The sequence below is a fragment of the Sebastes fasciatus genome, chromosome 1, assembly GCF_043250625.1.
Source record: "Sebastes fasciatus isolate fSebFas1 chromosome 1, fSebFas1.pri, whole genome shotgun sequence".
In the NCBI taxonomy this organism is placed as follows: Eukaryota; Metazoa; Chordata; class Actinopteri; order Perciformes; family Sebastidae; genus Sebastes; species Sebastes fasciatus.
Window position 1 is genome coordinate 30,712,011 of NC_133795.1, and position 20,883 is coordinate 30,732,893.

General features: G+C 40.3%; 1 protein-coding gene across 6 annotated transcripts in view; it reads right to left on the bottom strand.

Annotated features, from left to right (window-relative positions):
• The window catches only part of arhgap9 (Rho GTPase activating protein 9), a 49,185-nt gene that overhangs the window by 23,249 nt on the left and 5,053 nt on the right, over positions 1-20,883 (bottom strand). For all 6 annotated transcript variants that reach the window (XM_074642704.1, XM_074642693.1, XM_074642714.1 and 3 more), the window contains 6 exons: positions 16,818-16,902; positions 9,253-9,593; positions 7,971-8,169; positions 7,407-7,798; positions 1,935-2,186; positions 1,031-1,120 (listed from right to left, as the gene is read on the bottom strand). In XM_074642704.1, coding sequence (XP_074498805.1) covers positions 1,031-1,120; positions 1,935-2,186; positions 7,407-7,798; positions 7,971-8,169; positions 9,253-9,474 — 1,155 coding nt within the window. In that variant the 5' untranslated portion in view covers positions 9,475-9,593; positions 16,818-16,902. The remainder of the gene's footprint in view (positions 1-1,030; positions 1,121-1,934; positions 2,187-7,406; positions 7,799-7,970; positions 8,170-9,252; positions 9,594-16,817; positions 16,903-20,883) is intronic.

Here is a 20,883-nt window from a genome sequence, read left to right on the forward strand (position 1 = left end):
TCATTGAGTGGTTTAAATTTAGCAATGTTTTGGATTTAAAAGAGTCCTCTGTCTCCCTCTGTGTGGCCCTAATGGCTTCTGCTCATCTGCATCAGATCAAGAGGCATTACCTTGTTATTCCCTTCAGGGATTAGCCCAACAAAAACACAATTTGAGAGGAGATGTGTGTGTCAGGCAGCAGTTCATAAATAACTAGATAAGGCAGTGAGTCGGTCAGTCGACGATGGGGCAACTAGAAAGATGTGATCCCTTTTTAATTTGGCCCCTCTCAGCATTTCTCCCTGCTTTAATATGGAACACAGTCCAGGTCTGGACACCATTCTTGGTGACAGAGAGACGCTGACAATAGAATCATTTGTATGAAACTGGGCAGAAGGTGTGTTTTTGTCTCACAGTGGTTTGTTTTGACTGCGTTTACAGCACAGCGCAGCTACATGGGAATGATTATTTAACGCTATTAATAATTATTTACATCACAGCACAGAGCAATAAGCTAAAGGTGCTAAATTCGAGATAGGGAGCATTTCTATTGCCTCTGCACGGCTCTCAACATGGCGACGGCTGAGCGAAGTTATCAGCTGTAACTGTCGTATGAGCGCAGTGCAGACTGGTGGCCATCAGCTAGCCAGTAAGGCACGCTCACATGCACGAACATGCACTAAAAGCCCGGTTCGGCCGGCGCGGCTAACCACTTGAAATTTCAAGAAGATGCATTTCTTGGGTGTGCACTCATCGTTGCTTTCTGTGGTTAGTTACAGGTGAGGGGTGGAGAGTGTGTAGCAGAGTTTTCCCAATTAAGTCACGTGACATCATTATGCAAGTGGAACTGCTGTTCTTCATTTTGTCACTACAGTCAAAGCAAATCTCATCTCATCATCCCCAAAAATATCCTGTCTTTACCAGCATGGAAGATGTTCCAATTACCAATCTAGGTGTATTGTATTTAATTCAGAATCAAGTTGTTAAATCACACAATATGTCATCGGGGAGGCTGAATTTGACCACTTCTTCAGAAGTACAGTCGTCTTACCTTGTGCATTGTTCCATTACCAGCTTTAGCAAGTGGTAGCGACAGTTGGCTGGTATCTCTAGGTAACGTCTGAGCTTGTACTGGACCAGTCTGCAGGAGAAACAGAAAAGAGAGATAGATTGTGAAACAGGAAAGGTCTTAGATATATTTTTATCTATTAACTACAGCCTCAAATGTACTTCTTTGACAGGATCTACAAAAACAGTAAAGGAATATTTTGCAATTATTGGCAATACTGTTTGCTTATTCGCTTTCTTGTGGAGAGTTAGATAAGAAGATCAATACCACCCTCATATCTGTCCGTTAAATGTGCAACTACTGCCAGCAGACACGTTGCTTAACTAATGTTTTTACAGTCTGTTTTTCAACAATGTCAAACTGTTCCTTTAAAGCTGTCTGTCCATATAATGACCTTGGCTATTTACTATGTAATATTCAGCAACTCTCCAAATGTTAAGTTCAATGTGACCCTATGCCAAAGTGAAAGGATATAGAGTGACTGCCACTCAAACTCATATAGGAGTCTCCCCGCGTGCTCTAGGCTTCAGCTTCCAGCTGTGGAAACCTGTCCTGTGATCACTGTGTGTGTCTGCATCACCTCATGTCTAAAGTAAAGAGAAAATATGCAAGCCAGGGTGCTCTCCTTTAGGTCTTATGAAGTTCTTTGGCTGAAAAAGTCCCTTTTAGTGCTGATACAGTCAAACTATGTGAGCATATAAATGAGCAGACTCTTTCATTCTACACCCTGACCTTTTCCTATCCTCTCCTTTGAGAGAAGAAGCTTTCATCCAGCTCTGAAAACGCCCACCTTTTCAAATTTAAAGCAATTTCAGTGAAAGACAAAAAGAAAATTCAGGAGGAGTAACAAACAGTGAATGAACACAGGCTGTGTTGGGTGCGTCACCTTGTTGGAGGTGAGTCCGCGTGCCCGGCGAGGGGGTTTCCAGGACCTCTCCTTGGTGATGCTGTTGACGTAGTAGTATCTCCCTGTGGGCAGGTCAGAGTACTGCTCCCACAGGTCCATGGCCTGGAGGGGCTGCTGACCTGGGGCAGGGCTAGGGGGCTCCAGCTGCGACAGACGTTTCTCTGGCTGCAGTTCAGTGTAGAGAGGGGAGTCCTGCCAGGACAGCTGGGACATATAGGATTCTCCTGGGACCTTGTAGGCAGAAACAGGACATGTAAATATACAAAACAATAGGACTCACCACTTTATAGACAAGAATAAATGGTACTAATTGGACATAAGTTCTATTTCTATATTTTTCTTTGTTGCACTGAAACAGGACACAACTACAAAGCTTAATTTCAATACATTTCTTAATAATTTCCTAAAACAGCTGGGCGCAGTACTTTTGAGCAAAAGTTACTCCAACGAGAGTAAATAGTACTTTTGTTTGAGACTATTTTCAGCTGCGGATTGATACACAGTTGGCGTGCTAATGAGTGTTTACAGCAGCAGGATAATCTATGTGTTACTGACTCAAAATAACCTTCAGTGCATGTTTATTATCATGAAGGAATATGTCACCCAGTGCAACATGTGGCTGTGTCTTCTTGTTTAACAAAAATGAAGCTTTATGGCACAGAACAATATGATTATCAGTCTCTGGCTACACAGATAATGCTTGTTCGTTGAAAATATTTATTGTTGGTTTTGTTTTTTTCATGGAATTTGCTGACAATACAACATGGAATACTACCAGCATTATTTTTAAATTACCTAAAGTGAATGGATGCATATTTGTTGTTCTGTTTGTGCATTAGTACGGTAATGTTACCAAATGGCTCCGTGTATGTGTTTGTTAACAGGGTTTGTATTCATCCAAATCAAGTCCTAAGGAAAGTACAGTAAGTGTTGTATGCTGCAGATATTGTATACAGTCCAAATAAGCTTGACTTCATTATGTGAACAAGAATGTGTGTGTGTGTTCAGAAGAGGGGCACATAACAAGCACCACAAGTAGCAGACAGCAGTGCCTTGAACAAAAACAGAGACAGAAACCACAAAGAGAAACAAATAAATCCCACCGCCTCTTACTATAGAATAACCCGGCAGACACTGGATTAAGACAGAGCTTATAGAAGCGCACATGCTCACCCAGAGAGGGAGGAACAACATAGCAGCTACAAATCCAATGAAATTATTGAAGAGATATGCGCGGAGGATCATCTTTCCAAGAAATACAGCTGAGACATAATTCACTAACTGATTGACTGGCTAGCTGGTTGATCCCATAATATCACAGATGACTGAGGGAGGGTGGTGTGTATGGATGCATGAGTGTGAGTGTGTGTGTATAGTAGTTTTTTTCTCCAGGGGGCAGCACTGAGACTTGAGCTCACCTGAAGCTTCCTGTCTCACTGTTTTCTACTGTTCACCTCAGTTGATAAAGTAAAACATCGAAGTACGTGTTTCTCAACAGTGGAGCATGGCTGATTGACAATATGAAATGCAAAGCACTTTTACGTCATTTTAAAATGTATAACTTGACAACAATAGGTTTCCAGAGAAAAGGCTTATGTACTATATTGTAAATGTAAATACAAAGAGAAAAAAACATTTAATTTGTTTTGCAAATTTCCACAATTAAAAGAAATAAAAACTGTGTCAGTAGAAAAACTTTAAAGACCATTCAGAAAGCCAGGCACAATGTAAGGCAGTTTCGGTGTTTTTGTGTGGATGTGTATTTGTGTATATGTATGTATGTATTACTGCTATTTGAAACTCATTTCCACCAAACCTAGTTTGTAATCTGCATTTTGACTGCATTATGAATGAGATTTTGAGTCAAAAGTACCTGTGGGCGCAGAAATTTCTACCTAAAATTAAAAAAATTATATAAAAAAAAACTCATATAGACATATCTGGCAGTCAGAATATCTGCTTTGAGAAAGGTCTCTCAATAAACTTGTCAAACAGCATGTAAAGTATTACAATAATTACTTCCTAAAGTATGATTCTTGCCACTACAAAAGATAAATCATTTCACTGAGACAAGTAGCTTGTTTATAAATCCAGTTAAAGATGAACAAACATGGTTATCACTGACATCATTACCTGTTTCCAGAACAATGAGCCATTTTGTCCTACGTGTGTGTGTGTGTGTGTGTTTGTGTGCATGCGTATGTCAGCAGCCTTTTCATTGGTTAGTTGACTCCTTGATCTTAATCAGAATTGACTATTCAGACACTTCCTCTTTCACCTCTTCTTCAGGTTTGACGTTATCACCCCCATCAGAGCTATGATCAAGCGCTTATTCACCGTTGGTTGCACACTCATTGTGATTCTAACACAAAGTGGCATCAGCAAGACAGAGAAGCTATATTTACAGATCAGAGACATGAGAACTGGTCAGTGCTGGATCGATATGGATGTACTGTACTGCAATATTGTGTTTAGCCTAATAACTGGTATGATTGGGAAAAGTGGGATATGTGACAGAGAAGAAATTGTGAACTTTTATCACATTTCATCACTCTCTTTCTCTCCTTGTGTTTACTGTCATACACTATAAGGCCAAAAGAATGTGGACACCCCAACCCACATCATGGTATTCTATATTATATTTGAGACAGTATTGTGTCTCCAACTTTGTGGCAACAGTTTGGTGAAGGCCAGCCCATTTCCTGTTTCAACATAACATTGCCCCTGTGCACAAAGCAAGGTTCATAAAGACGTCTGGTGTGTAGAGAACTCAACTGACCTGCACCTGGACTTTACCATGCAACTGCTTCAGGATAAATCTGAGTGGGAGCCGGGCTTTATCGCCCAACATCAGTGGCCGACCTCACTTCAACTCTAGTAGCTAAATGGGAGCAAATCCCTGCAGCCAGGTTCCACAATCTTGTGGAAATCCTTAACAGAAGAGTGAAGGCTATTGTAGCAGCATATTAGTGCCCATTCATGTTTAACCATTACTCATAGGCACAATGTCCAGGTGTCCACATACTTTTGGCAATGTACTGTACAGGGAAATTAAAGCCAAATTAAGGCCATAAAAACAACCTTTAAAAAATGTAAATCAGTCAGTTTTATTTCTTCAAATTCAAATGGGATTCTGCCCCCTGGAGGACAAAGATTAAATCTAATTGAAATTCATCATCAGTGTGGCAGCACATAAAAAAAAAGGTGAGAGAGTTTTCTGGATGAAAAACAGGCCGCTATGACCTGAATGTGGCAGCAATTATCCTGCTCACTGGTATTAAAGGCTCGAGAGAAGGAGGTCCGCAGAGAGAGAGGGTCAGATACAGAAATAGACAGGGTGGAAGAGAGAATGAGAAAGATAAAAAAGAGGACTGTCATTTCCACTGAGATCACAGCTATCCAAAGGCGGAAGTCACCGGTGCATGCACGGTTCAGTGGAAGCAAAACTGGGCTGTGGGAGCTTCCCTCAGCTGAGAGACAGATAACCTTCAGTATTTCTTGTGTAATCCCTTCTGATGTAATACAGGGAAGCTCCGACGTCACCACAATGCTAACTTGATTGCTGCTCTAGGAGGATTATTAAGGTCAAGTACAGAAGTAAATCAAATACAACCTCTGCTGCAACAGTCGTCTGCTGGGATCGCACAAGGTCTTTTTTCATTATCAGTTTTGTAGTTGTAGAATTATTTGTTTCCACCTGAAAAAGCTTCTCTGTTTGAATTAAGAAAAAAAAAAATATCTCAATAATTCTGCTAAGATCTAAAGGCAAACCGGAACACCTATAATTTAACTTTCTCAAATTATACCCTGCACAGTTACAAGGCTAAAAACCACCAGCTGGTTTATTACAGTTTGGGTGTTGTGATCTGTAAATCCATCAGATTAGAGATTTTGCTAATGAGAGGAAGTCAAAATGAATCTAATCCCACACTTCCTTAAACACCAGCTACATGTCATGGATTAGTTTGAACTACTTCCCATAATTTACTTCACTGTTCTTCATACAAACTACGATCAGAGGAAGCATGAAGTAACAGTTGAATATACAGTTGTGACTGTCGTTCAGCCTTTTAAAATTAGTAATTGCAGGCTATCAGATGATAGCCTCCCCTTAACTCTTTAAAACCTTGATAACTGTTAATGGTAGTGGTAGTACAGTAGGATTGACTGAGGGTGCCAGTTAAAGTATTTGGTGACGGAGAGCACATACATCCAAAAACTTTAACAAGTGCTGGATTCATTTGTTGTGTTGCTTGTGTTTGCTTGCTGTAAACTAATTTGAGATGGACTTTCTGTACAAAATGTGAAATTAAGCTCAGTTTGTGTCAAGAGACATCATAAAATATAGAAAAATGAACAGTAAAATATTGACATGGGAATGTGCAAAAGTTCACAGTATGAAGTACAAGGTACAAAGAATATGCGCATGTAGGGAGATAGTAGAGATGTGATGCATAGTGTCAGATGTGGACACAAACTGACCACTACTTTCAATATTTGCAAATGAATAGAAACACTTGACATGACTAGACATGGATGTGTGTATGGATAAGCTTACAACGTCACTTCAAATTTTTGCACATACTGTTTGAAACATTGCTCTATTACATTCAATTTATCGGTACTGGGAGCAGATCTTTGGTCGGACTTCTGCTGTCAATTATTTTGTGAAAGGCATCGATCTCACTGGGCCAAAAGTTTACTCAAACAGAATTGAAAGTGAACATGCCATATATTGGTTTAATTAAATGGAAACTGGTATTTGTCGCCCTACGTGTTATTCCCATATTTTTATCCATTATGACTATTGATCACTATGACTTATAACTAGGGGTGTCACGATTTCGATTCTAAATCAGAACGCAATTGAAATTAGCTTCCAATTTCGACCATTGAAATCAAAGGCTGAATCAGCATTAATCTTTTTTCTGGTCAACAGCTGGTCTAAAGAAATGTAACAGCCACCTCACTCATGGTTAAAACTATTTTAACCAGCACAAAAATCACAATTTACCAAAATAAGCCACCATGTTCTGAACAGACACATTACATTACAAACACTAACTAAACATTTGCCATTTGGAACATAAAACAGCAAACTTTAACTACTCAGTCCAGCACTTGGGACTAGGCAGGCAAGATGGGAAATGTGGGCCGTGTCGCTACAATACTCAGGGCACTTCCTGCATCGAAAATCGAACTGAATCGTGGATTTGGGGAATCGTGTCACCCCTACTTATAACTTCAACATAAATCATCTAAAACACCAGCAAAAGTGAACACAGAAAGTAGTCCCCATGAAATAAAAGTGGACAAAAATAATGAGAATAACACACAGGTTTACAAATACAGTACAGAAATTCCCCTTTAGGGCTCCAGTGTGGCTCTGCTGTGTGAACCAGATGTTTGAGTAACATCTGTTGGGGGTTAGTAGGCTTTGCCTCTGCCTACCTGCAGATGAATGTTCTTGCCGGAGGCTCCCACCATGTCCCATTGGCTACACGACTTCTTGGGCACCCTGTGGTTGACGCGGTTGCTGAAGCCGCCGCCCACCTCATCGTACGGGTTCTCTACCAGGTTTTCGGGCAGGTTGCTGGAGCTCTGGCTCCGAGTGATCATGGGGACCACCCTGGGGTTCAGTTGTTCCGTTTGTGGTGCTGTGGAAGCTGTGGGGCACCCAGGGACCATGAGGTGGCCTGACGGGGAGATGGGCGAGTTGGGGGTAAAGGTGAAACCAGACCAGAGGGGCATGGAGGGGAAACGGCCTCCACCCGTGCTGGTGTTGTTGTCCAGCCCCTGGAAGGAGTTGAGGTTTTCCATGGAGTGGAAGATGGGTTTGTTCACTGAGGGAGGAAGGTCAAAAAAGTCTTATTTTCCACAGATCAATTAAAAACATATTTTCTTTCAAACATCACACAAGTTTGTGTTGTTTTTCTACTCATATAATACAGAATTAAACGGAATAACACACCCTAAATGTTTTCTCCGACTCTCTGTCTTCCTCTCACACTTTACCTTGACAGTGTTCATTATAGGTCATCTCTTTTGGGCCAGGAGAGAGCGACACCCTTGGCAGTATCCTGAGGTTGGAGTTCAGCGAGGCAGACACGACCAGGCGCTGTGGCGAGGGCATCGGTGCAATGGACACTTCTGCCACATACGTGGCGGGAACATACAGTGGCTTTGTTTTACTGGCCGCCCCAATCCGCCGCACCTGTCAAACAACAAACAGATTTCCAAATGCTTTTGCTATTTTTTCTCCCACATAAATCCACTTAGTTCAACCGAGCGTCAACCAACACAGCTGAGGCTTAAACGCTGTGCGGAAATGTGTTGCGCTACAGTTCCTGTGCAACAGAAAAACCCACAACTTCTCTTTTGAAATACATGGTGAATTTTTTTTTTAAATACTTTATGGTCTCCATGGCTAATGTCTCCTTTTTTAATGTGAGTGGCCATTTGATGATACTGCATATACCATGACATGATGGATATTTGTCAACTGTCAGAGATTTTAGAAGGAGTGTAATTATACACACATCACATGGAGATGCAAGGCCGTTGGAAGTAATAACAAAATAATTTCTGAATTTAAATTGTGGTATAAACTTAAATGTTTGATTATTGAATTTATCCATATTATCCATCCATGTTTGAGAGTGTGTACTTGATTGACAGGTGTCTCCGATTGTCACCTATACAAGCCATGGTGCAAATTTGAATTCCCTGACTCCGGTAAGTAGCAAGATGTTCATATATTAATTAAAAGGTTAAGCCTGTTGAATAGTTTATTTTTCTTATTGTCAATCAATTTCTTAAAAAGGGCTGAAACCAACAATGAACTGATCCTACAAACAAGTATTTCCTGTGTAGGTAAAGCCTGATATAGATTAATCCTCTTAAAGGACCAGTGTGTAACAATTAGGGGGATCTATTGGCAGAAATGGAATATAATATTAATAACTATGTTTTCTTTAGTGTATGATCACCTGAAAATAAGAATTGTTGCGTTTTCGTTAACTTAGAATGAGACGTTTATATCTACATATGGAGCGGGTTCTCTCCACAGAGTCCGCCATGTTGCACCGCCATATTTCTACAGTAGCCCAGAATGGACAAACCAAACTCTGTTAACTTTTCCTGCTTGGGTTGGAGTCGATAAGGTTACTCACTCTGCACTCTGCACTCTGCACACACTCTGCGCACTGGCTCTGCTCCAAATGACGTACGCTAGTCTTACAACAAAATCGTTGGTTCGATCAACACAAGACAAGCTATAGATGAACTGTTTTCTCACCTGCCACCAGTCAGTGTTGGTCTTTTTCAGGAGAATGAACCGTTCGCCCTCCCTGATGCAGACTTGCCGTCCATCAGCCCCGCGGTAGCTGTAGTCATACTGGGCCTCGAGGACCACTGTGCCGCTGGGGACCCCACACACTGTCATTCCCCTGGGGGTCACCGCAGGCGCTGCAGCAGTCTGCTGGTGCCCCACAGAACGCCGCCAAGTCCCTGACAGCATGGCTCTCCACACAGTCCTGTTCAGCAAGCTGTGCTGGAAGCGTGCTGATGGTTGACACTGGTGATACTGGTCGGGTTAGCGCAGGGCAGGTGAGAATGGAGCCAGGCCAGTGCCATGCTCTGAAATAGAGGAGAAATGGACAGAGAGGTGCAGAGAAAGAGAGATAGAGATAGAGAGAGATAGATAGAGAGAGAGAGAGAGATAGAGAGAGAGAGAGAGAGAGAGAGAGAGATTACTAAAGCCGTCAGAGAACAATGAAAAACTGTCACCGGGCTGTGTGCAGGTTCAAAGGGAGAGAACATGAATCCTTTTAGTGCTAAAAATGGAAGTCTGGGGTTAATCTGGGGGAAATCACCAACATGTATGACAACATTAGAAATCTATTCTCCATTTGTATCTACATCAAAATAATTTGGATCGTTTAAGCAAAAATGACAAACATTCACTGCTTCCAGCGTCTCAAAAGTGAGGATTTTCTGTTTCCTCTGTTTCATAACATTATAAACTGAATATCTTTGGATCTTTGAATGGTTTTGGACTGTTAGTTAGACAAAACAAGACATTTTTAGACATCACCGTGGGCTTCTGGAAATTGTAAAGGGCATTTTTCGCTATTTACTGGCGTTATAAACCAAACGATTAAAAGCTTATTTGCTTTCTGGTTGGAGAGTTAGATGAGAGGATCGATACCACTCTCATAGCTAGCAGTCGATTAGCTTAATTTAGCACAAAGACTGGAAATGGGGAAACAGCCCGGCTGTCCAAAGGTAACAAAATCCACTTACCAGCACGTCTAATGCTCAGTAATTAATGCGTTATGTCTTGTTTGTTTAATCTGCGCATAGAACTAAGTGTAAAACATCAGCTGGTTGCCAGGCAACTGCTCAGAGCCACAGTCTTTGTGTTAAGGCATGGTCTCACGTGCGAAATTAACATTACAGCCCATTCACTTCCATTCTATGCGAGGGAAGGGGTGAAAAAACACTCGCTTCAACTTTGGTGGACTTTCAGTTTGAATACCGCCTCGGCAGGCGATGGTCACTTGCCTGCATTCGTGCATGTGTGACCATGTCTTTAAGCAAAGCTAAGATAACCGGCTACAGACGTAGCTTCATATTCAACGGACAGATATGAGCGTGGTAGCCTATGTACGATCTTCTCATCCAACGCTAACTCTCCACCAGAAAGTGAAGAAGTGTATTTCCAAAAATGTCAAACTTTTGCTTTGATCAATCAATTGAGAACATCATTTTCAGATTAATCAATATTGAAAACAATCTTTAGTTGCAGCCCTTTTTGTAAATAACAAACAAAAAAAACAACCGTTTGTAGAAAGCTGTAACCACTGCATTAGAATTATTATAATATATTATAATGATATATTATAATGACTGACTTTTCATCAATTGATTAATTATTTAGACTGTGAATTAAAATCCATTTACAATAACATAAACAGAGGAAAGCAGCAAATCATCAAATTCAAGATACTTAAATTTAGTTAATACAGATCGACTAATAGATTAAATGAATAAAACATTTTTCCACTTCCAATTTGAATGTACTTGACAGACATGAGGATGAAAATAAATCACTGTCACTGCAGATATTTGCACACCGCCACTTTTCTATTGTCGTTTCATCCTGGTAGAACTAAGAGACACGTGTGAGTGAATAACTCATGCATTTGGAGGATGTAAGGAGCGCACTATACCCAAAATAGTATCTGTCTCCGTCTCTCCACCTGAGCCAGCATCCCCAAGCTAAACCCCTGCTCTACCCAGCCAAGACCCGCTTACATAAGACAACATCTAACTTTCTGCCAGACACAAAGCAATACAGCCTCACACACAGTTCATGCACCCACCCCCACACGCACACCCTTGCAAATACTCACACACACACGGACACATCCCAACAACATCCCTAGGCACCTAGCAACAGTGCTTCAGTCACAGTCAGGCCCAACCCATCTCAGTCTGGGTGAGAAGAGGAGAGGCAGCAAACAAGAGAGGTTCCAGAAAATTAATAGAGACATGCATGTTTATTACTGAGGATACAGGAGGGCAGAGAGAATTAGAAACTGTTAGATGGACAAGACAAATGAAAGAAGACATGTCTGAATGCCTGGGGTATACCACAAAAAGAATGCAAACAGAGCAGATAGTCAGAACTACAATAAGAAACTGAGACATGGAGGAATAGATGAAACTGGATGGAGCTGTGAGCCATGTGAAGGCGATGGAAGAGAGGGCAGAGGGCTAGCTGGCTGAACCTTAATAATCCCACTGTTATTAAAGTACAGGAATGAATCTGTGACCCCCACGGCTACAGAGAATTACAGTGAAATCCCTCAGTACCAGCATCTGGGCTGAAGCACTGCCGGCCTGCCTGGCTATAGCTAGCTAACACTGGAACAGACGAACATTTCCAAGGCGCTTCATCAAAATATAATGAATCAGAATAAAAACTACTTCACATTGGGAATATGAAAATACGGTAGACTAGACTGGCATCTGTTGAGGTCTCTTCACTCACATTACACGAGTGGATACAGCTGGCTTACTGTAGGTCGTGACATTGTACATCAAACAGTCAATTTTATGTTTCTGTGATTGTCAAAAAAATGTATATATACACTAGGGCTGCATATTGGCAAGAAACTGGCAATACAATATGTATTATAATACAGGGGTTATGATTCAATACATTGCGATATATTGCGATTTTTAAAATCTTATTTTAGGCAAACTGTCATAAGGGCGAGGCTCCATTGTATTCACTATATTACGGAAGCCTTCATTATCCATGGCTGAAGACAGATTACAACACTGCTATGTAGTGGTCGGGGTTTAAAGATAACACAAAATGAACCACTGTCTGCCACTAATCTTTGAATGTAAACCATTAATTAAAAATCTATTTGAGAATCAATACAATATCACAAAACATAACACCGCAATACTCAAGTGTTTCGATATTTCTTTACATCCCTTATACATACATATATTTATTTTTTTACAAATATGTAGGACAAATATCCATTAAGGTAAAAAAACAACCATGCCCCATAATCAATGAGAATCAGACATACAGAAGTGTATTTATTGCAATTCTTAAGAAGTCAGACTGTGTGTGTAATTAGGCCTTTCATAATAATCACATTATCGACACATCGTACAATATATGGACATGACCTTGATATTGCCAGTTGTGTTTACATACGTGTTTGTTTCAAGGTTTTCCCTACCATTATAAGACATTTTTGTTAACAGAGCTCGAGAGTCCATTGAATGTGATTTCATTTTATTTATTAATTTAGAATATTTAATATTTTTTTATTTTTTCAATTCCAATGTCTGAATATTCTTATGAATTAAAAGTTCACTGGTCTTTGAAAGGGTGTATTTGCATTATTATGCTATTGTATTATCATTATATCAGTGGCATAAAATGGTCTTAAAGTGTCAGTAGGCAGTATATTTTTGGCATCATTGGGCAAAAATTACATAATAACCTTTCAGCATATTGTAATTCAAGTGTTCTGAGAGAAAACTAGACTTCTGCACCTCCTCATGGCTCTGTTGTCAGGCTTTATAAAATCTAGCACGTGACGGGAGACTTTGACCAATCGCAGGTCATTTCATTGAGAGAGAGTTCCTATTGGCTGTGCTCCGGTCATGTGACCGGAACTTGGCGTTCCTTCACCAGATTTCACAATGACGGCGGCGTCACAAACTTTCTCATTTTACAGCTAAACAGTACACTACAAGAGGATTCTGAAAACATTTGAGGAGAGAAATAGGCATTAACGTAACACAATATTGATTCATATTTGGTCAGCGCTGCCTAGTTTGACTGTTTGGTCGGAGTTTGCGAGTGTTTGACAGCCGGCTTTCATAGACGGCAGCTGGACAGCGGACCTCAGATAAGCTCTAACTGCATGTTTTCCTCTGGTATGTGAAATCTTGCAGATGTCATTAGGAGCACCGGAGGACACCAGCCATTTTTTAGCTACCGTTTTATAAAAATAACTTTTTTTAATCATATTTGCTCCAATCTTGCCTACTTCAGCTTTAAAATGACAGTAATATACTTTATCGCAATAATTTCTGGGACAATATATCGTCCAATAAAAGCAGTTATCATGACATGCCCATGTATAATATGATTATAATACAATAACTTGTGTGAAGCTTGTCATCACATGATTTAAAGAGAGACTATGTAACTTTTGCTGAATAAAGGCCACTGTGCCGACAGGGAATTGTTTTCCTAATTTACCTAATTGATTGATAAAGCATACATGAAATGTGATGCTGGCTCTTACACTTGCAAAAATATGTTTAAATAAATATCAAAAAGTTTCAAATTGGTCCGCAGCCGAGTCTTCTGGTGTGTAGGAAGCCTCTTCTTCATTTTTGGAGATGCCCCTACTCACTGTCTTCACTTGCAGTCGTTCACAGGACTGATTACATCTGTGTTTATATTTATGACAAGCCGGCTGGTGCTATGAGGTGTACAGTATACCTGTGTATGTAACACGTAACTGTGTATCTCAGACGTTAAGGAAGGAAACCGAATACAATGCGGCTGTCTATGTTTGTAATACTGTGCTGTTCTATAATCTATTCATGTGTGTCTTTCCTGTTTATGTGAATTAAAGAATGATTGTGATGCAAGACAAACTTCAGTGTAATCTAATCTAAAATAAATGTCACTGAGACCTTGTTCTAGGAAAACTGAAATAATGATAAAGTGCTCAAACATTTTTCTATTGATGAGCTGAATAAGAATTATAATGTAGGTGTGCTTCTAAGAAGTGCAGCTGAACTCAGGAGGGACAGAGGCAAAAGTCAGAGGTACAAGGCGAGCAAGCAAACAGGAAACTGCACCGACACGTCAAGGTTCAACCACAGTTTGGGTCATATCCTCTCCATCTTGCCATTTGTTCTTCTGACAAGAAACATCTCAGGCAGCTTTTGTTACAGCCTGTAACTAAAGTGTTGACAGCCAATAGAGTCTGTTGTGCTTAAATACAGTAAGTGATGCATGAATTACTACCAAGCTGAGCCTTGAAGCAGAGAGTAGTAGTTGTTTTTGGCTTAGCAATCCTACTGCATGGCTTCAGTAATGTGTAATACTATTTAGATGGGAGGGGAAGAATTACATCATACCCTGGGTTTACAGAAAGGCCGACATAGCACAAAGCAGTGATGATTCACACGACCTGTACAAGATTTTTATCATGAGTTCATCTCCCCGCACAGACAGGAAGAGCTCTTCTGATACTGCTGCACACCTGTTTGTCTTTTCCTGTCTCTCTTCACTGCTTAAAACACAGAATCAATGAATGATACCCAGCTACTGTGGACTCAGCTTTATCTAGCTTTATCCAACCTAATATTTGTTGAGTTAGGACTAAAGTTAGACACAGTTGCTGGGTAGCTTCAATTCACTCACCAGCACAGGTACAAATATCCTGCACAGGCACAGGAGGCTTTATCGTGTCATGTGCAAATTAGGCTGTTAATGCAAATCTCTGGTTGTATTATTCAGAGTTTAGGCACTTCAATGATGCTCCCAAAGGGCAACAGCTCAGACTGCTTGCTAGAGGGAGATAGGAAAAGTCAGAAAGGGTGTACTTCTTCCTCACTCCATGACTCAAGATTTCAATTATAGTTCTTGTGTCTGATTCACAACCCAAATGGCTATTTGACTAAAGACAAATAACAATGCTGGCATTATTTTACAATAACATATTCATCAACCGTGAAAATGAGAAGAAAATGAAAGAACAAATTGGGATGATAACAAATTAGGATCTGCAAAGGGAAAATGAGGCCAGACTGTTTCCATTTGCAGGTCAGATGGTAGTGGAGAGGGCACTGGCGTCACACACCCAAACATACAGAGAGGCCCATATGGTGTCAGAGACAGACACAGGCACCCCGTCATGGCTGTTGAGAGGCAACGATCCATTTGAGCCCAGGGCTTATGTTGTGGTGTCAACAACCCAAATGGAGAGATTGAGGAGAATAGGGCTGCAACTAACAATTATTTTCATTGTCTATTAATCCGTCAGTTATTTTCTTGATTAATCGATTAGTTGTTTGGTCTATAAAATGTCAGAAAATGGTGAAAAATGTGGTGAAAATTAGGTAGAAATCAGTGTTTCCCAAAGCCCAAGATAAATGGACCACTAAAGCGCTTTACACTACATGTCAGTATTCACCCATTCACACACACATTCATTAGGGGTGGGAAAAGAAATCGATTCACCTATGTATTGCAATTTTGACATTGATTTTTTTAATGGCAGAATCAATATATTTGCTTCATTTGAGTCTATGCGGAGGTAGAAGAAAGTTATCACTTATATTGTTGTAGTCAGAGTAACGTGACGTCAGAGTAACGTGACGTCATATCCGTTCCGTATCCATGTATCAATTTAGATATTGTCCAAAGTAAAAGTCCCTAGAAGTATATGATTCAACTTTTTCCCATGATCTAGTGTTAAAAAAGTTTTTAAAAATCGCAATAAATCATAATATCAAATTGCAATACTCGTAGAATCGCAATACATATCGAATTGGCACCCAAGTATCGTGATAATATCGAATAGGGAGATAGGTGTATCGTCCCAGCCCTAACATTCATACACTGATGGTAGAGGCTGCCATACAAGGACAACCTGCCCATCAGGATCTAAACTAAATGCTCATTCACACACTGATGGCAGAGCCTTCGTGAGCAAATGTGGTTAAGTATCTTGTCCAAGGACACTTCGACATGTGGACTGGAGGAGCCGGGGATCTAACCACCGATTGGTGGACGACCTGCTCTACTAGACTCTGAGCCACTCTCATCCTCAAATATCTTGTTTTGTCCACAACTCAAAGATATTCAGTTAACTGTCATAGAGGAGTAAAGAAACCAGAAAATAGTCACATTTAAGAAGCTGAAATCAGCGAATTTTGACTGGTTTTAAAAAAATTACTTAAGCCGTTTAATCGATTATCAAAATAGTTGCCGATTAATTTAATAATTGACAACTAATAGATTGATCGTTGCAGCTCTAGAGGAGAAAACATAGCAGGAATTAATGGAAAGAAATGAGAGCAAAAAAGACAGAGGAGAAGAGGAGTGCTTCATGTTATTTGTCTGTCTGGCTTTGCTCGAGTGCTTTCACTCCAACTTAGACTGTGTGTGCATGCAAGTCCGACTCAGCTGAAGAAATGGAGAGTATACAATTTGTGCATGCATGCAAGAGAGACAGAGAGACAGACAGACAGACAGAGAGACAGACAGAGAGAGAGACAGACAGAGCAAGAGCGACTCACCATGGTCCTGAAGTGAGAGAGTTTCTAGTCAACAAGGTCACCAGCTCACTCAGTCAAATCCATGCAGGCAGCCCCATCGATAAACCTTAAAAACAAAAACAAAAATGTTTCAAAAGTATTCAAATGTATTTAATCAACTACCCTCCAGCACAATATGAAGAGTCATTGCTGCCCGGCCTGAAAAAGATTAGAGTGCAAACACAGAGATGTTGTGAAAAAGGTGGGGCAGAAAACCACTAAAATAGACACAGGCCAGCAGCTCCCTCCTGCAGAAAAATCACACAGTCTCTCTCATGCATGCACACAAACACACACAGTTAATCCAATGCAGTGAAATGATCCTGCTTCCTCATTGAACCCTTCCTAACCCTACCTTCCCCCATTTAGCCAGCATTTTGCCCGAGAGATAAAAACAGAGGAAGTGACAGAGAGAGAGAGAGAGAGCGTCAGCTGGCCATAACCCATTCATGCAAATAAACCACATTTGAACTTGAGAAAGAGGAACATAGCAAGAGTGAGAAACAGAGCGAGAGAGGTCTTGTGTGCTGTCCAAACAAACGCAACCAGCAGCCCAGTTTATTGATTGGGGTATCGATCTATACACAGACCTGGCTGGTCAACACAGTGTCACTGGACATCAGAGATCCACCACACGGTCAGCACATCATCCACCAAATGGATGTTAGCAGTGAAGCAGAGGATTTTATGTTCGTCTGAATCATCTCAGGATGTGTTTGGTGTTTAACTATTTTTAAAGGGGAGATAATTTAAATTGTAAAAAGTAAAAAATGTTTCAAACACCAGAATCACCACAAGGATGTGATGCTATACTACCAGCAATTTACATTTTCAGTCAAATCAACGATCCTGAAAGGCCACTAGATTAAATATTTCAGGGATTATAGGCCCTCCTGGTAGTTTCACATGTTTTAGTCAACCATTTTCAAAGCATTCATCAATTATAGATTTACTTCCCAATTTCCAGGCAGTCATGGCTGTCAGCTCTTCCCACAATTATACAAAAATCCAGTTGAAGCTTGCTTGAGATGATAATCCATCAGCGAACATTTAGTTGCTTAAAAAGTTGCTTAAAAGTTTAAAGATCCCCTCCAGACATGTTTTATATATATATATATATATAAAAATGGTCTGCTTTTGAATAATAATTTGGTTTAAACGCAACAAAAGTTTGATTACCGAGTTAAAAATTCTTAAAATGACATGTATTCCTTCTCCGTCATTAAAAATTCAGAATCTATGAATATGCAAATGTTGATTTCAAAAGTTTAACCTAACAAAATGTCTCCTTTTCAGGGTTTGTGGTTTCCAAATCACACAAAAAAAAAAAATCACGCTCGTCTACGTCCACGTGTGTTAAACTCAGATTTAGCACAACGAAAACTTCAGCAGATGAATGTGAAACGAAAACAGCCGTCTGGTGTCAAACTTTGCACATACATCCTTCTGCACAGTGAAGGTCAAACATCCAAGTGAAGTAATGATGAGCAAAACAGCATTATCATAACACTGTGCAACAGTTGAGAGCAACTTTCTTTGTTGGCGTGTTCAATTCGCATCCTTAGAGGGAGGTACAAAAACATATGGTATGCTTTGGAAAAAGCATTAATGTTATCAATAATTAGTTTATAGGCTTAGGCATGCTTGCAAAACCACCTTAAGATAATGTCATCATGACACCCTAGAAAAAAAAGCCCGAGGCTGGAGGACACTGTGAGAGCGAGAGATGATGAATGCAAATTACCAATAAATGATATGGTTGGTGGGTGAAACGAGCAGATCATGTTTAGAAAGCATAGAGCTGGCTAAGGACACAGAGCACCTGAGATGATGCCAGAAAAGGGCCCAACCACCACTGCAGCTATCCAGATCATTCTGGATTAGCAATATCATAACTACTCCAAAAAGCTCACGCCTCAACTCAAAGACAAGTCCCCGAATGACAAGTTTAGCAGCGCCCACAGAGAGGTTGGTTAAGATGGCAGGGCCGATTAAACTTCACCACTCAGCGGGACGGGAGCGGAGTGAAGGGTGTCGGACGTGGAAAGTTTGGTGTCATATGATCGATATCCATATTCATTCCATACGTTTGAAGTGGAAAGAGGGCAGCTTTAATAATCATGGTTACATGGTCTTCAAAGAGAGATGAGACATGGGGAAGAGGAGTACAGAGTGAGTGAGGAACTTCAAAGGGCTGTTGCGTGCACTCCCACATCCGTATACACACAGCAAACACACACACACGTAGACTGTACTGTATTTACATATGAATGTCTATAACCAAGGGGTTTGCAGGAAAATGAGAGAGAAGAGAAGTTGCTCCACATGATACACACTGTTCAGTAACTTTAATCACCACAAAAATGAGTGCAACACTTAAAGCTAACAGGACTGCTGATTTAATATCTGTGTCAGCCGAACAGCTGCTGCTACAGCGACAAGATGAGCCATGCTGCCTGCGCATGATCTCTATTGTTTCACATACAAACAAGCATCTAATGGTTTGTCTGTTTTGAGCCCCAACTTGAAGTCAGGTAAGGCTGCGTGAGGTGAAGCATTGCATCACGTATCCACATCATTATGGGTAAAAGGAGGAGTTGTAACACAGCAGTATGTCTTGGATTAAGCACAGAAGTGCCTTGAAATATTCCTCAAATCAATGCTAAACCACACCATGAGTTAAAAGACTAAACTACACCTGAAACAGATTAAATGATCACAAAATGAAATCTTATACTTTGAGGAATCAAGATCTTTAATAGTTAATACTTACTTTTAGAAATGAGTAGGTCTGCAACTAATGATTATTTCATTGTCGATATAATAATTTTCTCAATTAATCGATTAGCCATCATGGCTGTTGAGAGGCAACTATCCAATTGTGAAGGGCACAGGGCTTATGTTGTGGTGTCAACAACAAAAATGGAGAGATGGAGGAGAATAGAGCTGCAACTAATGATTATTTTCATTGTCTACTAATCTGTTGATTATTTTCTCGATTACTCTATCGGTTGTTCGGTCTATAAAATGTCAGAAAATGGTGAAAATGCCTATCAGTGTTTCCCAAAGCCCAAGATGACATCCTCAAATGTCTTGTTTTGTCCACAATTCAAAGATATTCAGTTTCATAGAGGAGTAAAGAAACCAGAACATAACCACATTTAAGAAGCTGGAATCTGAGAATTTTGACTTTTTTTTTTTTTTTTTTTTAAATGACTCTAACCGATTAATCGATTATCAAAATAGTTGATTAATTTAATAGTTGACAACTAATGGATTAATCATTGCAGCTCTAGAAATCAACTCAAGTCAAGTACATTGTCCTTAACAGCCCCAAATAACCTCTTTGTCTCTCAGAAGGCTTTACAATATGTACACACAACACACTATCCTTCGATCCTCAATTCAGACAATAAAAAAACTAAAATAAAGACATAAAATAAACCTTCTTGATATTTATTAATCAACTAATTTAAACATTAAGCCCTGGCATCAGTTCACTCTCAGCTTGATAAGCAGTTCTACTGAGGACAGCCATGAAGGAGCATTCACTTAGTCTATGGATATACAGTTATAACTACTAGTGCTGATGTCTCTCTCTCCATATGAGACACATGCCTCGAGCCAAAACAGCCTTTCATCCTCCCAAAGCCATGCATTATTGATGATCAGACCAGAGAGACACTGAAATACACACTGCTTTTCCCAGTGTGACAGCCAGCTGCCTGTGTGAACGTGTGTATGAATGCATTTCTCTCTATGTGTGTGTGTGTGTGTGTGTGTGTGTGTGTGTGAGAGACTAAACAGGTGGGCTGGATTCCTTCAGTCATTAGCTGTGTAAATTGTCAGAGAGCCAATCAAAGAGCAGATGATGACAGTAACGCAGCCATTGGCTCACACTCTCTCTACTGTCATCATGACAACAACCTCTGTGACCAACTACCATCTCCAGTGTCTCCAGTATTTGTTTCTTGTTGCACATAACAACATTTCATATGTGTGATGCCATCATTTCAAGTGTTTGCTGACGCAACACTCGTGTTTACAA